The 24,144-nt window shown below is 44.2% G+C and overlaps 1 protein-coding gene across 1 annotated transcript; it reads left to right on the top strand.

Annotated features, from left to right (window-relative positions):
- Window positions 1-2,852: 2,852 nt before the first annotated feature.
- On the top strand, window positions 2,853-22,781 carry T265_03665 (hypothetical protein; the record flags this gene model as incomplete). The annotated part of the gene is made up of 3 exons (XM_009168207.1): window positions 2,853-3,223; window positions 16,290-16,332; window positions 20,306-22,781. The coding sequence occupies 3 exons, from the start codon at window positions 2,972-2,974 to the stop codon at window positions 22,399-22,401; spliced, it is 2,391 nt and encodes a 796-aa protein (XP_009166471.1).
- Between the last annotated feature and the right edge of the window lie 1,363 nt (window positions 22,782-24,144).

Raw genomic sequence — 24,144 nt, forward strand, 5'->3', positions numbered from 1 at the left:
GAAACTGGGGCAGCTACAACCACTGTACGACAAGTACGCGGTTAGTACAGCTGACAAATAAAAAAAACCTAAAGATGCATCACACTAGCTGATTAGAGAATCCATGTTTCACAACCATTCCAAAAAACGACCCTTCCTAAAGTCAGGTGGACGCGATTCTCAAGGACCAGTGATGTATCTTTTGACGCCACTGGTAGTGCAAATCAGCAAACGTGATTGTGGCCTTTGAGATTCGTGCACTGACCTCATTGGGCACAATTCCATCAGATTTAACACTATTTAAATATTATCATTTATTTTTGAAGAGCATGGTCACAAACATAAAAAGTGAGTGCAAGCGATGAATGCGAAAGAGTAACAGGAGAATATGGGAGAAAAGAGAGAAACGTCTCATTCGAGATCATGCCAAGGGCAGTGCCAGTCTGATGAGGTGAATCCCAAAGTATGTAAAGATTTTGGTATGGGAACACGCGTCTAAGGACCAACAACCAAAGAAAGGACAAACAATGGTGAATGCTCTTCAAGGCGCAGTGTGCGCTAGCACAGTCAAGACTCGCACATCAGGCACAAAGTGACCGTCATACTGGGTCTGGTGTGAGATTAAATGGCAAAAATGTACCTTCAACGCCATGTGCCACGCATAAAAGTGTCATAAGTACGCAGGGAGCCCACAATGGCAAGCAAACACAAGTCACTGACTGCGACCTTAGGAAGTCCCAGTCCAATAACAGCCTTAGCGGATTGAGGAAAGCAGATCCCTCGATAAGAGATGATCATCGGTTGGTGAACCAAAAAGTCGATATCACAACCGATGGCATGTAGGGCTGAGATTATGGCAAGGGAATATTCATCAGCACCATACTTCTGCTTCTTCTCATTCCACACTATCCTTCCGAGATGTAAAAAAAGATGTCGTCCGCGTACTCCAGATCGAGGTGAATCACCGGGGTCTTGATGGCTTTTCAGGGTTTGCCTTCTAATTTCATCAACGACAGGGCTCAGCAACAACGGAGGGAATGGTCATTATCACTGGACCTCACTTTTGTACGGAGACTTTTAGAGAGTTCAGCAAGCACTCCCGATTGCAATTGCGACTACGTGAACAACCTCAATAGCAAGGCATCCCCGAAAGACCGGGTGAATCGGTGTCACGTGAGAAAACTCATGGTAAAAGAGACCACATTCTCCCGGAGGTTTGTGCTCATTTCCCTTAAATCGATGCATGAGTGTGCTTAGAAACCCATTTATCGATTCCAAGACTGTTTTACAACCTCTGGCCATGTAAACGGTCGTTTTCAGCTTTTCAAAAATGATCAGCGAAGAGATAAAATTACAGAGGAGAGAGAACTGCTCCAAAATGGACATTTTCGAATCAGAAATACATCCTTTAGACAATATGGTTTGGTGGGCAGGTGGGCAGGCTTGAGATTCCCGTCGCTCATATGACGCTCAGAATACGACGGTAGAACTTGTTGAATAGATCGCCGAATTCATGCCACTCTGAAGTTGCCAGTATTATCGAGGAAGCATATTAAAGGTGTTTATTCCTCTACATGCAAGGTCAGAGGTCCAATGCTCTTTAAAATCCTGCTTGCTGAAACGTCTCTCTTTCGCTTTCAAGACAGCCCAAAATTAAAAAAAATACACTCATTGGCATAACAATTTGGTTTTCATGGGTGACTCGCCTCAATCGCAGCTAAATCTCTCGTTTATGATGTTCTTTTCCAGGTAGAAAATGAATTTGACGAAAACTCAGGGACCTACCTGATGAGCCCCAAGGTGGGCGAAACCGATTGTGGGCTGTCGAAGAATTTGCAGCGACCTTATGAGCATTTTGTTGCACCCAATCTTCACTTTTTGGTCACGTAGCCTTCCACCATTGTACATCCGAGGTGTCATCATGCTCTCTAGGTTCACAGTGAGTCGCAGATCTGTCTCAAGAATCAATCATTCCAACAAATCTAAGGGATGAAACACAAAATGCTTGCTGATGAGGAAAGAGTGAGGAACGGTCGTTTTTTAGTTTCCCCAGTGTATTCAATCCTCTTATCTACTGACGGTTTCAATAACACCTCTGTAAGATACAGTGAGAAAATTTGAACGCTTAGAATATGACCTAATGTTTGTACTGTGTATTTTGGTCTCTATCGCTCTAGTTGATCTCTTCTTCGGGAACTTGAAAAAATGATGAAGTTACTAGGACCTGCTCAGTGACCAAGAATAACCTTGAAGGTCATTTTTATCGATCCGTCACGCTGAGCAGTCGTGATGAGAAGACTTGTGAAGAATGCGAGAAAATATTGAAACCTGTGTGCAGAGTTGAGTTACACATGCGACCCCAGTCACACCGTACAAAGCATCACAAAGTTATCGTGCAATTGGTCCATTGCGCGCTACCTGGCTGTCTGACGACTCCAGGTCCGCTGACAACCGTTCGTACAGAACCCTGATCATATTGGAAAGATATAAGAAAGTGTTTGCATTTCATTGTCGGATCACAAAAAAGCCAGATAAATTGGCCAGCTTCACTCCAGTGGTAAGCAAGTTTAGCATAGCTTGAAGCTGCCTGTGAATTCCATTGCGTACACACGTACACCATAGTTCGGACACAAGCCTATCAGCAATACATGCTGTATGTGTGGTCACGTGTCAGCGTTTGCTCATTATCCGATTGGTTGATGTATCGACGCGCGAGAACAGGTTGCAGCGCGCATGCAAGTGCGCACGTGCATCAAAGTAAATCCATTCGCCACCGAAAAATTCCCTTTTGTCTGCATGCTGCACAAACATTTCACACATAATGCAAGACAGCTGATTGGGTCGATGGCTGATCAGCTGGTAACTGATACAGATAAAAAGTGGAGTCTGAGGGTTTGACTAGCCTGCATCTCTGTGATGACCCTTCTGTATCAGTGAGAATTTCTTTGTGGAGTGAGCTGGGAACATCGTCTAGAAAATCTCAAATTTCGGGATGGAGACAGACGAGGAGGCTCAAAGAAAAACGTCAGCATGTGAACTGGAATGCGGTCAGCCTAATGGGCAAGGAAAACGTAGGGCCTTTTTCCACGTCACACGTGCCAGTGCGGAACGAAAGACAATTGAACATCCGGTTGTACAAAATGAGCCCTTGGATAGACGTTCCTTCTCGACTCCACAAAACCTTGCAAAATTAGAGGATCTCTCTGCTACCCAACCGCCAGATTCACCACATGGAAACAAAAAGGTAGGAAATGGGTTTCTAGATTCTGTACTGTTACTTCAGCTCAAAGATTGGGCAGTTTTGCATGTACAGCACTGTGATTCATTTTGCCAAAGTTTAACTGAACTTACTTCCGTCGTCTACCAAAGGAAGTTGTTTCTATCGTTTCAAAACTTCCGAAGTCTGTCTTCTGGGTGTTCTTTGTTGTGTGGTGCACAGTGATCATATGCAATGACGTTCAAATTAAGGCTTTCCTTAACAAGTTAGGAAACATAGTCGATAGGTACGGTAGTGTCCTGGTCCTTCTAACGTTACGCACCAAAAAGAATCGGAGAATTCTTGACAGATTGAACCGTCACTATGAGGTCAGTTCTGATTTATCTTTCGACAGGAGACGAGCTTTCATCTCGTTTAACCTGTGGTTCGATTTGTTGGTCACCCGATGGACCGTATTGGCTGTGAGTGAAGTGTGTGCTCTTCATCAACAAAAAGGCTCCAGGTTGTTCCGTTTTTAAAGTCCGAATCATGTATCAGATGCGGAAACTTCGTTTCCATACGTATTGAGGTTGCACCTGAATACAACTATGTAATCGACATTCACTGCCACGACACCCGCACTGAACTACTGCCTGGTTGCCCCAGCCTAGACAAGAGCAGTCGGTAGGCCAGGGTTGGGTTCGAAATACGGACCTTCTGCACTCTAGGTTGGCGCCTTAATCCCTGAACTTTCGTGGTATCATCTGAACACAGATTGCTGATATCGACTTTTGGTACTTCGTTTTAGATAGCCTTTAGGAATGTTTTAAAAAAGTTACCATCATCCGGAGTTTTCCTCTTCATAACCACTAAGCACCTATTCTCAACGAACCGTAATAAACGAGATCGATGAAGCACAAGTACTTGTTAACTTGGCCTTGAACATTTTTCAAGGTCACATTCGGGTAATTTATCTGTGAGATTTGTCTGTCGCCTGCGTTACACTAATGAGACCCGATTCCCTTCTTTTCTGCTAACACATATTATAGGAACGTGACATTTTAGGCAAATGATATTAGAAGTTTCCCGATAAACTTTTCCGTGATATGCAATCTACATCAAAATACAAAGCTTATTTTGATACAGCAGATGAACGTTTGTACGGAACTCCATAGAATACTGAAGTCGCTATAACAAGCACGGTCACGTGACCTTCAAATGTGGTTCCATCGATGCAAATTCAGGATGGCGTCCTCTCTCCGGTATACATCACGTCTCAGAGCCCAGTGAATACTTGTCAGTCGTGTTAACGCCCAATTATATTCGTTGGACTAGCCCATAACAGAGGTAGTATAAATGAACAGATAAAACTAAGGGATTATCTATTGACAACATAAGCATTCGTCGGTGATAGCACACTTTTTCGATAATGCGAGATAAATCAGCCGATGGGAGATGAGTTTCTACGGATCCACAATAAACGGGTGCCCGATGCTAAGATGAGAGATGAAGAGCGGTGTCTGTACTTGACCATATCATNCCTACTGTGGAATTCCACTCTATGAGAGTCAAAGAAACCACCATTTTTGTTTGGTTTCAAGCTCGCAATTTTTTTGAAATGTTCAGATAAACTGAACTGAATGCTACGACAAGGTATACTGCGACGCTCTGTTCGTTCATTAGTAAGGTTCATTTCAGGATCTCAGCTCACAAGCGGTGCACCAAGATGCGATGGTTCCAGTTGATACAGCTTCATTCACCGAAGATAAAGAGAAGAAAGGAATGAAAGTCACGCTTTGAAGGTGATGTTTCGATCAGTTCATTGACGTTAAATGGTTCCGTTTATTCGGTATGACAAGGAGTGAGGTCTGTGTGGTGAAGACATTAGCTTCAGTGCAAGAGCACCAGTGGCTGCGTGACACCATGCATGTATCAGAGGCACAAATCTTCGTCCCGCAGTCACCGTCCGGGGAGACCGTAGTTGCCAATGAAACTGAGTTGACCAGTAAGTGCTTCCATGCCTTGTTTTCAACTCATGACCTTACCGGCCCTGGGTCGTCTCATCCCCGCACAAGGATGGGTATGGGGGGCTCCGCGAGGCAGACGGTCATCTGGCACGCAAAGTATGTGACCAGGTGACTAATCAAGAGAGAATCGGATCTCCTGAAAACTATCTGATGTTCTCATCAGGCCAGCAAAATTCTTCACACGTACCAAAGGTCGAACACCAAGAGCCTTCAACTGTGCTCGACGCGCAGTGGCCATATGTCCGGTTAAGCTAATTACGATAGTTTGTGTTTCTAAAGAGTCTGATGTAAGACAAGCAATATCATCAGCGCTTGTAATGTATGTGAGCGAGCATACATTTTAATCATGGGTTTTGATCCCCGAATTGCCAGGGACAACTAAGGATGGCTCAAACAGCGTGGTCTTCAAGGAGAAGAGTGACAGCAAGGGGAATGATAAAATGACCGACAAAGCAGATATTGATGCAAAACCAAATCGGAGAAAAGTTTGTTTTCCAAAGGAAACTGTTCCCTCTGCAACAAAACGGGTCGGTGGTCTCTCCTCAATGGATAGGTTACTGTGGAAGGGATCCTCGTAGTGATCTAATGGTAAGGTCCCGATGGACTAAAGTTTAAACCGCAACAAACAACTCGTTTGATTAGTAGTTTTTTTAGGCTCTGAATTATAGAGCCTTCAGTAAATCGTGCTTTGCACACTATCCCAAGTTTTGAGGATCTCTGTCGACTGATTCCCAGTGGTCTTCGTCTAACTGACAAGCTAACTCAAATCAGTGTGGAACTGGTGTGCAAAGAACTGTGTCCAGTTTCGTCCTCGTATACCTAATTCTTTAGTGGAGCTCGAGGTAGCTCGGTGGTTGAGGTGCGAACTTACCGACTGCAAAGTCAACGGTTCGAAGCCAACCCCGGCATCTCGACTGCTCCTGCCTAGGCTTGGGGAACCCGATAGCATCTCGGGCTTAAGTCAACGGAAGCCAACCCCGGCATCTCGACTGCTCCTGCCTAGGCTTGGGGAACCCGATAGCATCTCGGGCTTCGTTGTTCGTTTGGCTGGCATAGCATCTACGCACAAATACTATTATTTTCTACTTTATGTTTGATAAACTGAAAAAAAGTTAATGAGAACCAGGTGAGGGTAGCACATTAATCATGGCACTGACGTGCTTTTTGACGTAGTGATGTTCACTTGCTAGGTTTTTGTTAATTCACAGAGATAGTAGAAACGGAAGAACGGAACTCTTATGTTGTTTTGCTTTGTCCTCGTGCGCTGTTAGCTACAACTTTTCTATGTGGAGTCACATGGTCATCGCTAAGCGGGAATTCTCTTGATTGCTAGATGAAAGCGATCGATATGACAGACCTATTGATTAGTAACACGGAAAGAGGATAAAATGAGTTGTAATAATAATTCACCTTATTCGACTGAGAAAAACCCTCTGGATAATGGGGAATAGGGCTAGAGTGAGTGTGACTTAAGTACTCTAATAACGGGCGTATCAGTTTCTTGGAGAGAGCCGTGGGCTGTCCAAGAATTTTCAGCAGCCTTATGAGGAGTATCCCTCAGGAAAATGGAATACAATTTAGCAAAATACACTCATTTGCAACCTAATTTGGTTTTGCGAGAGATTCACCTAGAACCCAGCTGAATCTCTCGTTTGTGATGTTGCCAGGTATTATGAATATACATGTATCGCGATACTTCAAATATCGTAGCGACTGAAACATGAAGCGGCCTGGTGCAGCACATTCAGTTGCCTGAGAACATCATAAACGAGAGATTCAGCTGGGTTCCAGGTGAGTCTCTCGAAAGAACCAAATTAGTTTGCAAATGAGTGTATATTCGCTAATTTCGTGCAATTTGGTTTCAAGTAGAACATAAGGTTGACGGAAACTCGGAGATCGCGCCTACCTGCTGAGCCCCAAGAAGGGCGAAACCGGTCGTGGGCTGTCAACGAATTGTCGGCAACCTTATGAGTAGCGCATTAGGAATACACTTTATTCTGGACGGTTTTCTAATGGATGTACTTTGTGGCAGAACAGTTAAATTTACATTAGTTCGGCGGAGAAGAAACTTCTAGGTGTAATCCTTGTTCCAAATGTTTCAAGTAGTTATCCCACTAGTGAGTAATTAGTCTGAATAACTAATGATCATAGTAAAGAGAATGATAATTATCGAATTTGAGTTCGGAACTCAATTAGAGATTTAGAAAACCTGCGATCACTACCCGAGGGAGCCAACTAGTAATGTACCAGTCACGTGGTCTTGACAGATACACTCATTTGCATATCAACTGGGTTTTCACCTCGACTCAACTGAATCTCTCGTTTATGATAATATTTTTCAACTAAATGTGCTGTAAAAAACCGCCTGATGTTTCAACTGGTACCACATTCGAGATAGCGTAGTATCTTTTCATAATGAAAACTACTCACTAGGTTGCTATAACCTCTTCGAAAGCCCACGACCGGTTTCGCCCTTTTTGAGGCTCATCATGTAGGCGCAGTCCCCAAGTTTCCGTCAACCTTATGTTCTACTTGAGACCAAATTGGTCAGATCTCGATGAATGCACTCCTTTGTTGGAGAGTTTTTAGCAACCTTGTAAGTAGCTTCCCTTATGGGAATAGGCTGTAATATCTCGAATATCGTACCAACAGAAACATGAGGCGGCCTTTGTGCAGTAAATTCAGTTGAAGAACACCATAAACGAGCGATTTAGTTGATTCTCTCGTGGAAACCCAACTGACTTGCAACTGAGTGTATTTTTCGAAAACAGTCCAATTTGGGTTCAAGTAGAACATAAGGCTGACGGAAACTCGGAGACTGCGCCCATCTGATGAACCCCTAGAAGGGCGGAGCCGGTCGTGGGCTGTCGAAGAGATTTCAGCAACTCCGTCAGTAGCGTCCTTGTGAAAAAAACGGTCATGTGATCTTTCATTTATCAGTTTCAGACAATTGGCCTCAGAGTCATGCCTGCAGTCAACCGGTTTCCACCCACTTACGGGCTAAAGGAACCTACATGCACGGAACGGCGAAAAAATGAACTTTCGCTGTTCCGTCAAGTTACGGTCCGAAATCAATCCCAAAACTCGCGCTTCTACCCAAGTTCCATGGTATCTCATGTCATCCTGTTCGAAAATAGAAAACTCAAAAGCCAAATTCTGATGTAAAACAAGACGCTTTGAGCTAAAACACTAGGCAGACTAATGCGATGAAGTTGGTCAATTTTCTGTTGACATTTCGTCTTGTCAGTGAGGCCAGTCTGTAATGAAAAGCTGGGAAGCACTGTGCGGATGTTTCCTCCTTAGCAAGAATAATCGGCCTCTCGCAAAAATCCAGAAATTTTGTAACCCAAGAAGGGGAAGAGTAATTCCACAGCACAAGTGGAACTTTATCTGAAAAGTCATCACTCCAGTAGCAAGTCAACACGTGATCACTGAGATTGAGTGGCCCTATGTCCTGTCTAGTTGAGAGTTAATTACCCTGTTAATTAGTCAGTCGTGTCCAAATAGCTTACTGTTCAAACTGCTAGCCGGGAGGTCGCGGGTTCGAAACTCCGTACTCGAGTTTCATGGCATGCACAGTGCTGAATTACGGCCGGACTCGAATCAAGTCACCTAGAGGTTTTCGAAGCGAGGAGAGGAAAAATCTCTAGTATATGACTTGATTGCATCATTATTCATCTGCGTATGTTACCACATCCATACTTTTGGGTCGAAAAACAAACAAACAAACCATCCGTCAACTTGGAAATGATCCCGAACAGTGGACATACTGAAAAAGGAATAAACCGGTTTTAGAAGCTCCGCTCCTCTGTGAAATTGTTTCGAAGCACCAAACATGCAGCTGGCAAAAGCGAGGCATTGATCTGTCACGAGGAGACTAGACCTTACCATAGCGTGACGGTTTGTGTGCCTCGGTGACCCTTTCAAATACATCGCGCAACACTCCCATATAAGATTGATCAATGGTCACGGGTCTGACCAACACAGCCTGCCTGCCGTCCAGAGTGCGGGCTATAACGCCTGTGGTGGCTTGTTCTATAGGAATGGAAAGGCAACTGCATTTCCCTCCAAACAGCGCTGTCTTGCGGCTAGGCATTTGAGCCAAAGGTCAAGGGCCCTAATCTTCCTTCTGTCTAGGTTTGAGCACTCTAGCAGTGTCCCAGTCCACTCCTAGCCCCAAATTATTAATGCTTTTAAATAAAATGTGTCTAGGTAATGGTAGCTAGGGTAAGTATGCCAAGTTCGGCGAGCAGATCAACAGCCACCTGGTCAACGATCGATAGTGAAAAAATCAAGTGTGTACGGCAGCGAAGCATCAGTGGGGAACAATGATGTTATGCTGTCGATGATGATGGTGATGATGATGATGATGACCATGAGGATGATGATGATGGTGATGATGATGATGATGAACATGAGGACGATGATGATGATGATGATGATGATGATGATGATGATGATGTTGAACTAACAGCAGCTGGTTGACTGCTTGGCCAAAACGGACGCTTTGGTGACTGACCCTTACAGAAATATTCCATTACCTGTTACTATATAGGAAACCTGATCAAACTACTGTGGAATTTCAAAACGATATGTCAAACGTATCCGGTTTGTTCGGCGTGAATGTGATGAACCGACAGAGCAGCCCCATGGAAAAATCATTACTCCTCAGTGAGCAAAAGGGAGTCAGATAAATTTATGACGTGGTAGCTAGTTGCTTCCTCACAAATATTGGCGAATAAACTCGAGGATTTGCAAACAAAAATATGTGTTCGTAGCTACATGATCACAAAAGATCGATCTCTGGGTCTCACTTTGCGAGTGTTTGTGAAAAGTGGGGAGAGTGACTTTCCCCATGAGGCTGACGTGCATATCCTAGTCCGGTTAATGCCATTGATTCTTCCGTTAGCAACTGCAGGGCCTGCCTTCATCAGCGGAGGCTGTTGAAGACGCGTCGGGGTCTCCGAGCTGCAATTCATGGGTGATTAGACACCTCACAGTAAGCTGTGTGTACGCGCAATCGTTTAGACACCAGACGGTTTTGGCACACCTGATCTCACAAGCCTATTTTTGAGACCTCGTTGTGGTAGGTCGTGCTGATAGGTGAGCGAACCGCTACGTCATTCGAGCAACGCACTGACCTCTTCTGAACGAACGTAAGCCAAGGTTGGTCACGCAAGAGGTCGAGGTGAGAAGTTGACACATTAGCTAATCACCCACAGTCTGTTTCGGTGCCATTCAAAGCTTATTCCTTAGGACACGTTTGAAAAGTGTGCGACATGACAATGAATACGTCCCACACAACGTATAGGCCGTGCAGTCAATCAAGATAAAGCTTGGATTGCACGTGAGCACATAAGCCACAAACTTCAGGAGGAAAACATTTGTGGAAGGTTAACCGAACCACCGTGCCCCCTGGAACAGTTTGATCAACTCGCCAAGGTCACCTCTCTGTGAATCTAAAATTTCCGGGTCAAAACTCACCAAAAAAAATTAGATTCATGGAGGGATGACTTTGTCGAGAGGTAGATTTGTTCCCGAGATGAGCAAAAGTTCTCTGCCCCAGCTTTAGCCACTGCCATGCTCATTCAAGGACGCGACAAATTCCGATCACATAAATATTGGCCCGTTTGAAAACAAAATGGATTGTTCTTCTGTTTCGAGCTAGTGCTGTTGATTTAATCAGAGCAGTGTTTATCTGATCAAAATATGCATGCGTGTGAATGAACCCCACCTCGGAACATTGTTCTCAGTTGACCTGAACAAGTCAAAAGTTTCCGTGTGTTGCGGGATGCCTCCGAAAAAGGCATGAAAAAATTTGAATCTCAAGTTATAACCACATGACTTGTTGGTTCCCTTTAAATTGGACGAAAGCTGCATTTGTGAGCCGAAAAACCGAACAGAGTGCATTGTGGAAGATCCCCGAATGCTTCACAGAAGCGCAACCAATTCATCTTTAGTTCGCTTCGAACTAGTGAGTTTATCGCATCCTTTCATCTTATTTCTTTGTTGTACTAGTCAGTCGCTTAAGGAGTTATCGTGAATGACTTTTCCGTGTTTGTCAGCTGACATTCTGGTATGATACGTGTGATTAGGCACGCTGTTCGTATCAATATTCCCATATACTGGAATAGCAATAGAAGTCGTACCTGGTCGAGTGGCTTTGGGCTTTTTTTCACGTCACTGCATTAAAGGTGGACCAAGATTGCGTCATCATTGAAGGGAACGTGGAAATGGGTTGCACGCTGTCCCGCTGTTCCTCCCACATTAAAGCCTCCGACGGGAGAGATTACCTTCCGCCATCCACTATAATCACTCTGCTCTACTACCCTGGGATTTGACTTGAATTGCATAGCTTTTTGGACACCAGCCCCACATACCAGAATGGACCTATTCCAAGTGTCCCTGTGGAGCGATTCCCCTTCCCAACAAGGGACACAACAGACCAGGAACAACATGACAAACGCGTTTCATTCAGGGGGAAACTTTGTAGCTTTTTGTTTAGTCCAATTTTTCTAAAATGTTTTTACTCATCTGACACAACGTATGGCACCATAACACCTTGTTTTAAATAGTAACAGGAACAAGTGAATCCGGATTGCTAAAAAACAAACAAGAAAACAAATTAGTTTGCAAATGAGTGTATATTCGCTAATTTCGTGCAATTTGGTTGACGGAAGCTCGGGGACTGCGCCTACCTGATGAGCCCCAAAAAGGGCGAAACCGGTCGTTGGTCTGTCCACGAATTTTCAGTGCATTGGAAATATACATGTATCTCGATATCTCGAATATCGCACCAACTGAAACATGAGGCGGCCTGGTGCAGCACATTCAGTTGCCTGGAAACATCACAAACGAGAGATTCAGCTGGGTTCCAGGTGTGTCTCTCGCAAAACCAAATTAGTTTGCAAATGAGTGTATATCCGCGCCTACCTGATGAGCTCCAAGAGGGACGAAACCGGTCGTGGGCTGTTGACGAATTTTCAGCAAACTTATGAGTAGTATTTAAGATGATAGTTGTATGATGGAATCCCTCGGGTCTCATAGGCTCAACTTAATGCCGGAATGAGTCAAGATATCTATATAACCGAGCCCTTCTCGAATAATTTATCGAGGGAGAAAACGATGTGGTTTTCAGGTTCTGTGGCAGCTGAATAAGTCTTGCTTGAGATAGCTTAGTGGTTAGAGCGCAAGCTTGCTGAACAGAAGATTTGAACCCAACCTTGGCATCTCGACGGCTCTTGTCTAGGCTTGGGCAACTTGGCAGTACCTCCGCTGTAGTGCTTCTATCGGATGGCATGGCAGATAGGCGCCGAACATGTGTTACGGTTGATCGATTTTTTAACACTATCTTAGACAGACTGCTGTGACATGAGCCAAACCAAAAAAATTTAGGGGAGCGAGACGATATGATGCTAACTTGGGATCGAGCTATCAATCGAGTACAACAAATTCTGGAAAGGCCTTCGGTGGGATAGCTGAAGAATGTAAACAATCAGCTATATGTTAACAACCTGGCACTATCTCAGCCCTCGTGCTTCCCTCCGGTGGCATGGCACCGGGAAGGTGTTACAGCCATTTCCAACAATGATGGATACCAACGGTTCAAAATGAACGCGGAAATATTCTCGTTTAAGTTCTCTTCATCATCTGTAAGCTGGATGTGCTCAACAAAACTAGTTTGATGCAAATGTTTCCCCATCCGAGTGACATGAAATTAACCAACTGCTTTAAACTGTTACTGAAATAATAAAAAAACCAAGAGATGAGTATTGACCAACCCCGCATACTCACTATCTCCACCCCGTGGCATCTTATTCAAGCACCCCAATGATGTTAATAACGTCACGTGTCCTCTCAAACTTGTACTAAGTGAAATTCTATCAGAATATCGATCACCATCTTCTGATCACATGCAGTGACTTACCATAATCAGCTAGTCAGTAAGGTGTGCAAACACATGCGTTGTTCAATTCCATATTTACTATATTGATGAATGCGATTCAAGGAGGCTGGTAGTAGATGAGTTTTCCAAGGTTGGCTATATGTTACCTGGCACTATCTCAGCCCTCGTGCTTCCCTCCGGTGGCATGGCACCGGGAAGGTGTTACAGCCATTTCCAACAATGATGGATACCAACGGTTCAAAATGAACGCGGAAATATTCTCGTTTAAGTTCTCTTCATCATCTGTAAGCTGGATGTGCTCAACAAAACTAGTTTGATGCAAATGTTTCCCCATCCGAGTGACATGAAATTAACCAACTGCTTTAAACTGTTACTGAAATAATAAAAAAACCAAGAGATGAGTATTGACCAACCCCGCATACTCACTATCTCCACCCCGTGGCATCTTATTCAAGCACCCCAATGATGTTAATAACGTCACGTGTCCTCTCAAACTTGTACTAAGTGAAATTCTATCAGAATATCGATCACCATCTTCTGATCACATGCAGTGACTTACCATAATCAGCTAGTCAGTAAGGTGTGCAAACACATGCGTTGTTCAATTCCATATTTACTATATTGATGAATGCGATTCAAGGAGGCTGGTAGTAGATGAGTTTTCCAAGGTTGCACACTTTTTCTATAATTGTTACTTTTTTGGCGGAAGACTCATCCCCTGATCAGTGCGACCTTTTCTGGCCATCGAACATGTCTATCTCATTGTAAGACTTGATCGTGTGAGGTTGACAAAACGTGAAAGGCTTGAATATTATGTCTTGAGATGTGAGCCCGGCTGTTTCGACGGGACCTCTTGGATACAAGTTGCTGGTAGTGTACAAAAAGGCGACTGATCACAGCAAATCTGGAAACCAAATGAAGTGGCAAAAAGTTGTTGGGAACATTTTGGTGAATGAGGCACCCAGGTGAATTTGGTTGGTCATTTGATGCGAATTATGGTTCATAAGTGAGTAGGAAAGCACACGATGGTTGTCAAACCAGCCTCATTCGATATTTCTCTCATTGTCCTGCTGTCATCGTCTCCGTACATCAAACTCGTAGTCTGGTTGACAAATGAACCTATTTGAATTTGGAAGTGAGAGCGTTGTCTTGACTCCACCGACGCACAGTGAACTTGTAAGAAAATTCTAACACTTGAATGATTTATTTGTTTACTCTACGCCGTGAACTTCGGTCAAATTGCCAATTTGGTTGTGCCCGGTGATGGCCAGTCTGTCAGTACTCCTCGATGACGCTTTAATTTTTGACTACTTGTGAGTAGTTGTGATATTTATTAAATTTTCATCCAACGGGTCTAATGCGTCAGTGGGCTGGGCAACCCGCTTAAAAACTAACGCCAACCGTTCGGGAGTCCTTTGTCCTTTGCTATCGTGTGACTGGCGGTTTATAACTTCTTATTCCACCAAGCTGTATTCTGACTTTAAAGTTTCCACGGAAAAGGGCGTGTTACGTAAATCGACAGAAAGGCTGAACAGGTAGCATAGCATTTGTGGGACTGTCAGATGTTGGTATGCAACAACAGCTTTCAACCCTAACTTGCTGGTGAAAAGTTGCATACCAGAAAGGGTTTAGGCTAAATCACGAAAACAACTACTGTCAGTCTAATAGCACGCAAAGGTAGGACGTTCTGATGAAAAATTCTTCATATAAGTCATCACTAACTGTCACTGTCAATCGCTGAAACGCGCCACTGTCTGTACTTGTTAGTGAACACTGTTCAGGATTCACTCAAGAAAAATCCATCCAAGCGTGGTAATGCATGCACCAAGCTATACTTCGTTCAAATGTTCGCATTGCTTTATCGATCTGGTCAGTCGAAAACCAATAGCTGGTAGAATGGATCTTTGTATACTAAAATACATCCATGTAACCAGAGGTTTTCCTCAGTTTAACCACATTGGTGAACTAATTTTCAGTGCTTGATGACTTATCCACCATCTGAATTCTTCGTTGGCTCTGATTCATGCAACATTCGTTGGCTTGGTCATCATGTTGACTTGCCACACGTGTCTTTTCAAGTGAGATTTCGTCCTGTAAATGAAGCCAAATTATGGTGAAAATCGAAGGAGCACCGTATCATCCTTATGGAGAGTCACCACCAGTGAGCACCTCACTAAACTTAGGAGTTTTGAAGGCTGCTACCAGTTAAAATACTTGGCCGGTTGACTGATAATCAGTGTGGTCAACTTGAGCCAATCATCCTTCACCCATGGAGTCTACATCACGTGGTCACAATCGTTGACTGGCTCCTCGACTGACGACTTCTCAGATGGAAGTTTCATTTGTCTTGTGAATTATTCTACTCTCTATTCTGTCAGTAGTTTGAGAATATTTGGAATTTTTGACGGATCTGCAATGCGAACCTCCTTGGAAATTCTCAAATCTCCCCAAGTGACCAAGGAAAAGAAAGTGCTCATGTTTCTCGCCGACAGAACCACCATGATAATCTGTCACTTCACGATGGTCCTTCAAGGCGTATTTCAATAGTGAACACCACCTTTTCTTACAAGAGATCAATTTCTGCAAGTCTTCTCTGGTGCTCTTTCAAGGATCAACAGTTGACTTGGTACCATTAGCCTAGGACAGAGGATAGCAGTTTAGCTCATAGAACACCCGTCCAACTAACAAGACTCCACTCCCTTCGTGTCTTTTATACATTTTCTGAATCGCATCCCTATAGGGATTTGGTCAATTTGTGTCAGACTAAATTAGACGCCATCTACTTATAAGTGGTAAGTAGTCGCCAACTGTCACACAAAGTAAGACAAAACATTTACAGACACAATCCTTAACATGCTTTTCGGATCCCAACAGTTTCTTCTGACTCACTGTTTACACCTGGTGTGATCTCGTCAGAACTCGTTAACCATGACCTACCTCCCTAGGTACAGACACGACACTGCTGAGGTACGCTGTTACCACATTTGCAAAAAGTCTCAAATTAGTCGTTAATGTGCAGAGCTATCACCAGACTTACCTACTAATGAAGTACTTCAAGTTCTTTCTCAGTGCTCATTCTTTGATCGCAATCCTCATATGTATGAGCCATGCTTGATCCAGGATCGATAGAATACCCCATGCTTACCTCTCCTCGCTTTCTGCTTTCTATTCTCTCCCACAGTCGAAAAAGAAGCATTTTTCGCTTCGAAAAATCTTCAAAAAAGGTGAGTTATTGTTTTCATATTGTGAAAAATGGCATGTTCTCATGTATTACACCTTACTGCAGTTCAACACTTTCTGCTTCGTAGTGGTTGAAAATAATGGGAGTAAAAATATAGTTCCTATGGCAACCGTGTAGAGAATTTTGAACAAGAAGCAGAGTTTTAACCCAAGAACTTTGTCCCTTGACCCCAGTCGATTTGACGCCGCACTGCCGACTTCCTGGGCGCTAACTCCCTATCTATCTAGTAGAAACTCAACACCACTTTCTCATGAGTAAAACCCCGATGGCTTACAACTAATTCATCGTATACATTCATACCACTCCGGTTTGAACGGCCACTTACCAGTCCTGACGCAGAAATTCTGGCGAATCTGTACCAAAGCGAGGCACCTCTATCTTCGAGTTTCGCTTCTGTCAGAGCTCATCAGCAATTTGGTTTTGTTTGGGTGTAGAATCCCGCAATCACCCACTACCAATGGAAAATCGATCAGTAGTTTTCAAGAGTCCGTTGCGCCAACTGACCAGGATGTCCTGACACAACAAGGAAAGTTGCCGGATCATCGAGCAAACCAACCACGTCGCTCAGGCGTGAGTATAATAATCCGGGGTTCAAACTCCGGTATTCAAATCGTTGCAGGTGAAAGCCTTGTCAATCTGGAATACGCAGAGGACATTGCCATCATCTTTGAGGACCCAAGCAAAACACAAACCCTGTTGAATAGACTGACCACCGTTATACTACCTTTTTGCAGTCTCCGAACATATCCCTTACAATTCAAGGAAAATCACTGGAGATTGTGGAAAATGTTTACATACCTCGGTGGTTGTATTAGCTCTGACGGAAGTGTGTCTGATGAGGTCAGTGCAAGAATCTCAAAGGCTCGAATCACGTTTGCTAATTTGCGTCACTTGTGGCGTTAAAAAGGAATCTAATTAGATCTTAAGGGTCGTGTGTACCAGGCTACAATAAGGGCTGTCATTGTATGGGTGCGGACAGATGATGTGAGGCATCTTCAGGTTTTCGACCACCGATGCCTCAAAAGCCTGGCTGGTTTCGGATGGCGTCAGCGTATCAGCAACGAGGCGATTAGAAAACGGGTATTTGGTTGTGCTGCAGGCACCTCAATCCGGGAAAACATCCAGCATCATCGACTACGATGGCTCGGTCATGTGCTACGCATGCCGAAATACCGTCTACCGAGACGAGTGTTGTTCTCCGTGCCTCCTTCGGGATGGCGCGAAACGCGAGGTGGACAGCACATGACTTGGTAGAAAGGCGTGAACGAAGAGTTTGGTGTTGTTGGTGTTGTACGCCTTCCAAGACGGGATCCCGCTGACCTCGTCTGTGCTTGGCTGGGGACGATGCAAAACTGGCGGCTAATCGATGTCAGTAGCGTCCGTGGTGTCACTTTCTTTCCAGATTGTTTGATTGAGCGGCTGGAGGTGTAGGCACCCCAGAATGCTTAACATAGGCCAGCACTAGGTCCCCTCCCTCACCTACTCCTATTCTCTGCTTTTCGCTCTTGGACTTTTAATATATATATATATATATATATATAATGATGATGATGATGATGATGATGATGATGATGATGATGATGATGATGATGATGATGATGATGATGATGATGATTTTATAAGATCTTTGGGCGGATGTATCATCTGTCATTTCCGATCCAAGTGACCTTCAAGGTTAGCTGCAATCTGACGCCAGTGGGAAACGTGAACTACTACTTTCATGGGATACGGGAGACAGTGGCTTGAATTGGCTGCATGTGTGTTCCAGATGAAGACCTCCATCTCGATCGATCAGTACGCTCACCTCTGTAGGGGCTGGTCATGCAGGAACCGGGCGATAGAAAACTCAGCCAGACATTATGGATAGAAAATGACATCACTGATGCCGGTTAACCGTCTTATCTCCATCCAAGCACAAGGAGAGTCAGCAGTGTCTAAACGTTTTGAAACGTTCTGAATTCCATTTTGCCAACTCAACTTTTGTCCACTCCGAATCAGAGCTTGTCTCGGTGGGTGGTAACTCGACATGGAAACCTTAGTCAGTGTTCGCCTCATTATCTCATCACTGACAAACTGGGACAAAGATGGACAGTGTGAACATCCTTATCGAGCGCCACTATAGCTTTTCATACACCCTTCATACATTCTCCCCCTAAAGCATTCTAGGAGTTTTAGCGTTAACGAGAAACGCCACTGTTTCATGAAGATGGCTAATGTCAGTCGAGGTGTTCTGGAAGAACCGAAAACGCCTAAGTTGTTACAGTCCTACTAGAACTGCAACCAGAAGGGATGCGAGGCTACTACCTTAGGGGACGCTTGTGGAGGCTTCCCTCTCTCTCTGCAAAACCAGCTTGTTGTCCGCCGTCGAGTCCTAGCTGCGCGTTCAACCTATCGGAGGGAATCTATCTTTCGATTTGCGAGCCCAACCTCCTCAGGTTTGACTCTGTCCATGTTACTTGAACCTACCAGTTGTTCCAGCTCATATGGTCTAACTGTCAGGTTCTTGCGGAGAGGCAACACGATTGACACCGACCTCGTGGTCTGCTCTTTCACCTAAGGAGACAGTGGCATACTCCAAACGCAGGTAGATGCGTGTGCCCATCTGTGGGAAAACTTAGTGTAGCGGTTGGATGATCTAAAAGCCGAACGATCGGTTCGGTTTTGTAGAGGTGCGGCTATAGATATGTGAGTCTTTCCCAGCATTCCAACAATCAGTCCAGTAGTATCAAACAAACCTAGAAATGTCACAGTAGCCTAGGTCACTTGAGGAGTATTCAAATTACTTTTGCGTGTTTGAAGGACGGAAACTTGGAAGTACATATTGCATGATCCAGAAGGAATTCGATGGTCTGTCCGTGGAGGGATTTGATAAATTATGCCAGTCGTACAAATGTGTCATCAACCCATATGATTATACAAGCCTTGAAAAGCTCACGCATATTTTTTGGTCAGATGCTCGGTAAAACTCTTCACTGAATGGTTGCTGGAATCAAGTCAGACCGGACAAGGTGTGGCCTCAGAGATTACAGTACTCCAAGCACATCAAAGTAGTTGGTCCCTCACATGCTTTAGTCATTCATTTATAGGCATGTTGCTATGATCTTTCTCAACCTACTAGCAAGCAGAGCTGGATGCGTAGAGCGACCGTCACTTGACAGCCGCATGGTGTCCCTAGGCGGAATACTGACTCGTATAGTAACTAGTTCACTAGGTCAAAGCAAGACTACAACGAAGAGGTCATACAAGCTTCACGGCCAGGAATCATTTTGAATCTGCGAATAGATGCTCAGTTCCATTCGGGGTAGGCCAACGACTAATGACCTGTGTGCTTCCAGGTGAAAGACAATGTGATAACACGTAGACGTGAGTAGGTTATTGCATCAGTATACTAACACGGTGAATGCTGCATTCCAAAACTCATTCGGCTCTGTGACCCACCTGGATCCAAACCAAACGAAATGTGTATTTTACACGGGTACCTCCACCCCTGAGAATGAATTTTCATTGTCATAGTTCAGTCGTTTATTTGAAAAGCACTTTTGCATTTCCTGAAGCCGAATACAACCATATAAAAGTATGAGACGAGTTCACAATGACCCCAGTTTTGTTGAGGTATTAGGCCTCGGGTTCGTTTAGCTAAAGTTTGCGGTTTTCGACGTTTTTTTATCATGCAGTGCCCAGTATCCGTGGGAATGCTTCCCGAATTCCCCATATTTTAGCTCAACGTCGTCCGCATGATACCTCAGCTCGAGAAAGCACAGTGGTCTTGAAGATCCGCGGTTCGAACCCGACCCCCAGGCATTTCGACCGCATCTGTGTATAATTTGATAAGATATGAGACCTCAAGCTTCTTTCGGAAAGAATGTTACAGATGAACAAAGGTGACGACATTAGCCCAAATATCTCTTTTATGCATCCTCGCCAATTCCGTGCTCATTGGTATTCTCTCCCTTTAGATCGAAGTCCATCTGATGCCGAACAAGACGAGATGAGGAGACAAGAAAGAGAGGCCTTAGAAGAAAGACAGCGTCGAACCGAACTTGAATTTGCACACAGGTTGATGACCAAACCGGAAGAGATGGCCAGCGATTTGTGTCGGGTGGAATCTGAACCTGACCTCGTTCAAACAATTTGTGCTCCAAATGTCTTCAACAAGGACGCAATTAAATTGGACAAGAAACTCTATCAGATCGATGTGGCAAATGCGCGTATATCCACCCTCAGTCGTCTTTCAGGCACTGCCATACTTGTGAAGGACTATCAAGCTCTTGAATTTCTTGAAAAAATAACGCAACGCATTCGAAAACAAAATGTGACTTTGTTCAAGGAGGCAGACAAGTACTTGACACAGTTCAAACGTGACCCAAACTTGTTATTGAATGACCCGAAGGAGAAAAACAAAGCATTTGGCTTGGAAAGTCCACAATCTCCCTTGTCTGATAAGATCATGTTCGTCATATCGGACGATGATGATCAAGACAGTGAGAACCTTCGATGGGAGCTGAACAGTTTATCCTTCAGCACAGATAACAGTTCCACAGAAAGTGATGACGAAGGTCCGACTCCGGAGCAAGTGGAACATTTGGCCCATGAAATTCGCAAAGCTGAGGGGACGCGTTTCAAAAAGAAATTGAAGCACTCGTTTCGCTCGAAGCATTCACACGAGGACAACAAGACAGCCCAAATGCCACCACCCCCGAACCCATTGGGTCATTCCAAGCGTGCTCTGCTTCGTTCGCATTCCACCGTTCCAAACGGGCTTTGTGAACAGGGCAGCATGATGTCTTCGTCCTCTTCCTCAATACTGGGTGATTTGGATGCAGAAGACAGAGAGTCGGTCGATTCCAGGCGTCGAGTCCACAAGTCTTCCCACGCCTCCAACCTTCCATTCAACCTATTGAGTCTCACAGGTCAGCTATCTTGGTTGGTCTCTGAGTATATTGAACGAGACACATCCACCTATAAGTGGGCAACTGAACTGATCCACAAAATCAGTACAATGTCTGTGAACCGCGCTACCTGGCTAAACGTACATCAGCAGTTAAGAGAGACCACAGAACTTCTCTACAAGCATCGGGATAAACATAATGCATCGATCAAATCCAAGACGGCCAAGGGTGAAATCGCCTGGAATCGTTTACAGCTTACCTATGAGACAGTCGCCTCTAATGACGGTGATAACGCAACAGTTACAGCAGAAACAGCAAGGAAGCTATTCGCCAACGGTATGGCTACTTGTTGCCAAAATTCTTCACATCAACACCTTGTACATTTGGCCAGGTTTCTCGAGAAGAAATTTCATCTGGCATATGTTTGTGATTTGATATTGTGGAAAGCCCAAAAGCTATTATATGCCACAAGATCGGTTGCCTCGGCAGACACAGCCAAATACCAACTGACCGACTTTCGTATTCGTCATATGCAGCTACGATTGGACCAGGCGAACATTCAGAATTGGTCCAATGAACTTACCGATTGGATGACATGTTGGATAGACGAAGTAATCAACTCACAGTCGCATGTGAAGAATCAGTACGAGGACAACTTTTGTCTGGATGAATTGCGTACAATGCAATCCTCAGTCAAACGATTTCACACACTTGTCCAACACTTACGAGATTCCGAATTCATGTCGGACATATTCCTTGATCTGAGTTCTCCTGACCCTGACTCGGCACGAACGAAAACGGACCCACTGGAAGCCCATCAACATCACCCTCATTATCACCCACATTTACATCATCATGGGGAGGGCGGACATCAACAAGATCTACGCCCGATGGAAGCAGACAGATGTTCCCACACCTATGCAGCCTTGGTACGACAAATTCATGAACACGCCATGTCAAACCGACCACTGAGCTATTTTGCCGAGCGAGCGCTGTACGATATGGCTGTCGAGTTGGACTGCCCCATTGATTGGAAGGAACGTTTGACGACACTGTTGGATGAGCTTACTGAAGCTTATAAAGGCTGGAAATTGCTGTTACAGTCCAAACTGAATTCTGATTATTATAACTACTTTTTCGAACCTCACCGTACGGAAAAATAGATGTTTCATTTTTGTGATAAACTTCACCATCATCCCCGTCGCCAAGTTATAACCTTCGTTAGTTGATTTCCAATATCGCGAATGGCTGTACTGTCACACTTGTAAGTAAACCGGTCATCCAGTCAACCACGTGACCTGATTCAAAAAATCCCGACTTTTGCGTGTCCCCACTAATTACTTTGTAGCCGGACATATAAAAAAACTGTTCATCGGCACTCAACCTTGTTATTACTTGTTAGCTATGCCCCATGTTTCGTTTCAGTCACACTGAGACGCTACATTATTGGTGTAAACAGTGCGCCGTTATGAATTTCTACATGCGGTTCTTTGCAACAATAAGGCCACCAGCATTGAATAAAACCTGTATTACTTGTTTCCGCCTTGAAAAAAATGGTTTTTTGTTGCGATGATGACAAAATCTAGTCAAGTCATTGAACAATTTTCAATCAAAGCCATTCTACAAGCCTCTGTGAGAAACAAATCGCCCGATGAGTGAAACTTTCGTTCGAGAAGTCGTTGTTCGAGCAGCTAATCAATACGTGTGACCACGTGATTTGGATCCCGTGATTGAAAGATGAGTGGTGCTACATCCTGTCCAAGTGTGGGCTAATCACACTGCTATTTAGCCGCCCGTGGCGGAACGGTTAGGTTCTTAAGCAATTCGCCGGGGGGAGGGGATTTTCGTGAGATGAGTACTGGTGATGATTACCAATAAGGATGAGACATATTCATAGTGCTTCTTCAGCATAATTTGATTTCACTGACAGACCAAAATCTTCATTAAGGTTAGCGAATATACACTCATTTGAAAACTAACTTGGTTTTTCGAGAGACTCGCCTGGAACCCAGCTGAGTCTCTCGTTTGCGATGTTCTCTCCATTAAGTTTAGCGATATACACTCATTTGAAAACTAACTTGGTTTTTCGAGAGACTCGCCTGGAACCCAGCTGAATCTCTCGTTTGCGATGTTCTCTTCATTAAGGTTCCCAAATCTCCCCACACTACCAATAACTTCGGGTGTGCAAGGTCTTGTGAGATTGCTTCCTTTAGGTGGTCAATGTCCTAACTATATTCTTTTCGGAACGTGCATAGGGTAAAGTTTGGCGCTGTATAATTACCACAACATTTCTTTGAACCTGCACCAATTTGAGCTATTCGGTTACCTTCTTCTAAAAGACAAGTACAAATTGAACAGTTCGGTCGGTGGAGTCAAAAGTTTTCGCTACAGCTCTTCAGTACGACGGAAGTCAAAGCAACAAGACTCGTTCGTTGTGTTAGTTGATACTCACAAGATCGGTAAAAAAACGGGCTGAGCTAGCAGCTGAAAACGATTCTCAGCTGAAATGACAAATAGATCGGTCACTATGATGTCGACTCCAAAGCATTCCAAATCACCCAGGTACTTGTACATTTTTTCTCAGGGGTGATTGGGATGGTTGATTTCAGTCGAAACCAATCAACTCAAGGGAACGCAAATCACAAAGCGATCACAAAACGATCACAAACGGACAAATAAAACCACGAAGACGCTGTCTCCCAATTAGCCAATCACTTCGCGAGAAAATAGATAATCTTCAAATGTTATATAAATACACACAGTCAAAGAGGAAGTATCCAGTGAAATACACGCTGATAATGTTGTATGGTGACGAAGCATTTGCAAGTCGATTGCCAAGCTCGGTAAACAAATGAACAACAACTAGATGGTTTATTTACTGTTTTTTAAGGCAGTTAACTAGAATT

This window comes from Opisthorchis viverrini (genome assembly GCF_000715545.1).
Source record: "Opisthorchis viverrini unplaced genomic scaffold opera_v5_53, whole genome shotgun sequence".
NCBI lineage: Eukaryota > Metazoa > Platyhelminthes > Trematoda > Opisthorchiida > Opisthorchiidae > Opisthorchis > Opisthorchis viverrini.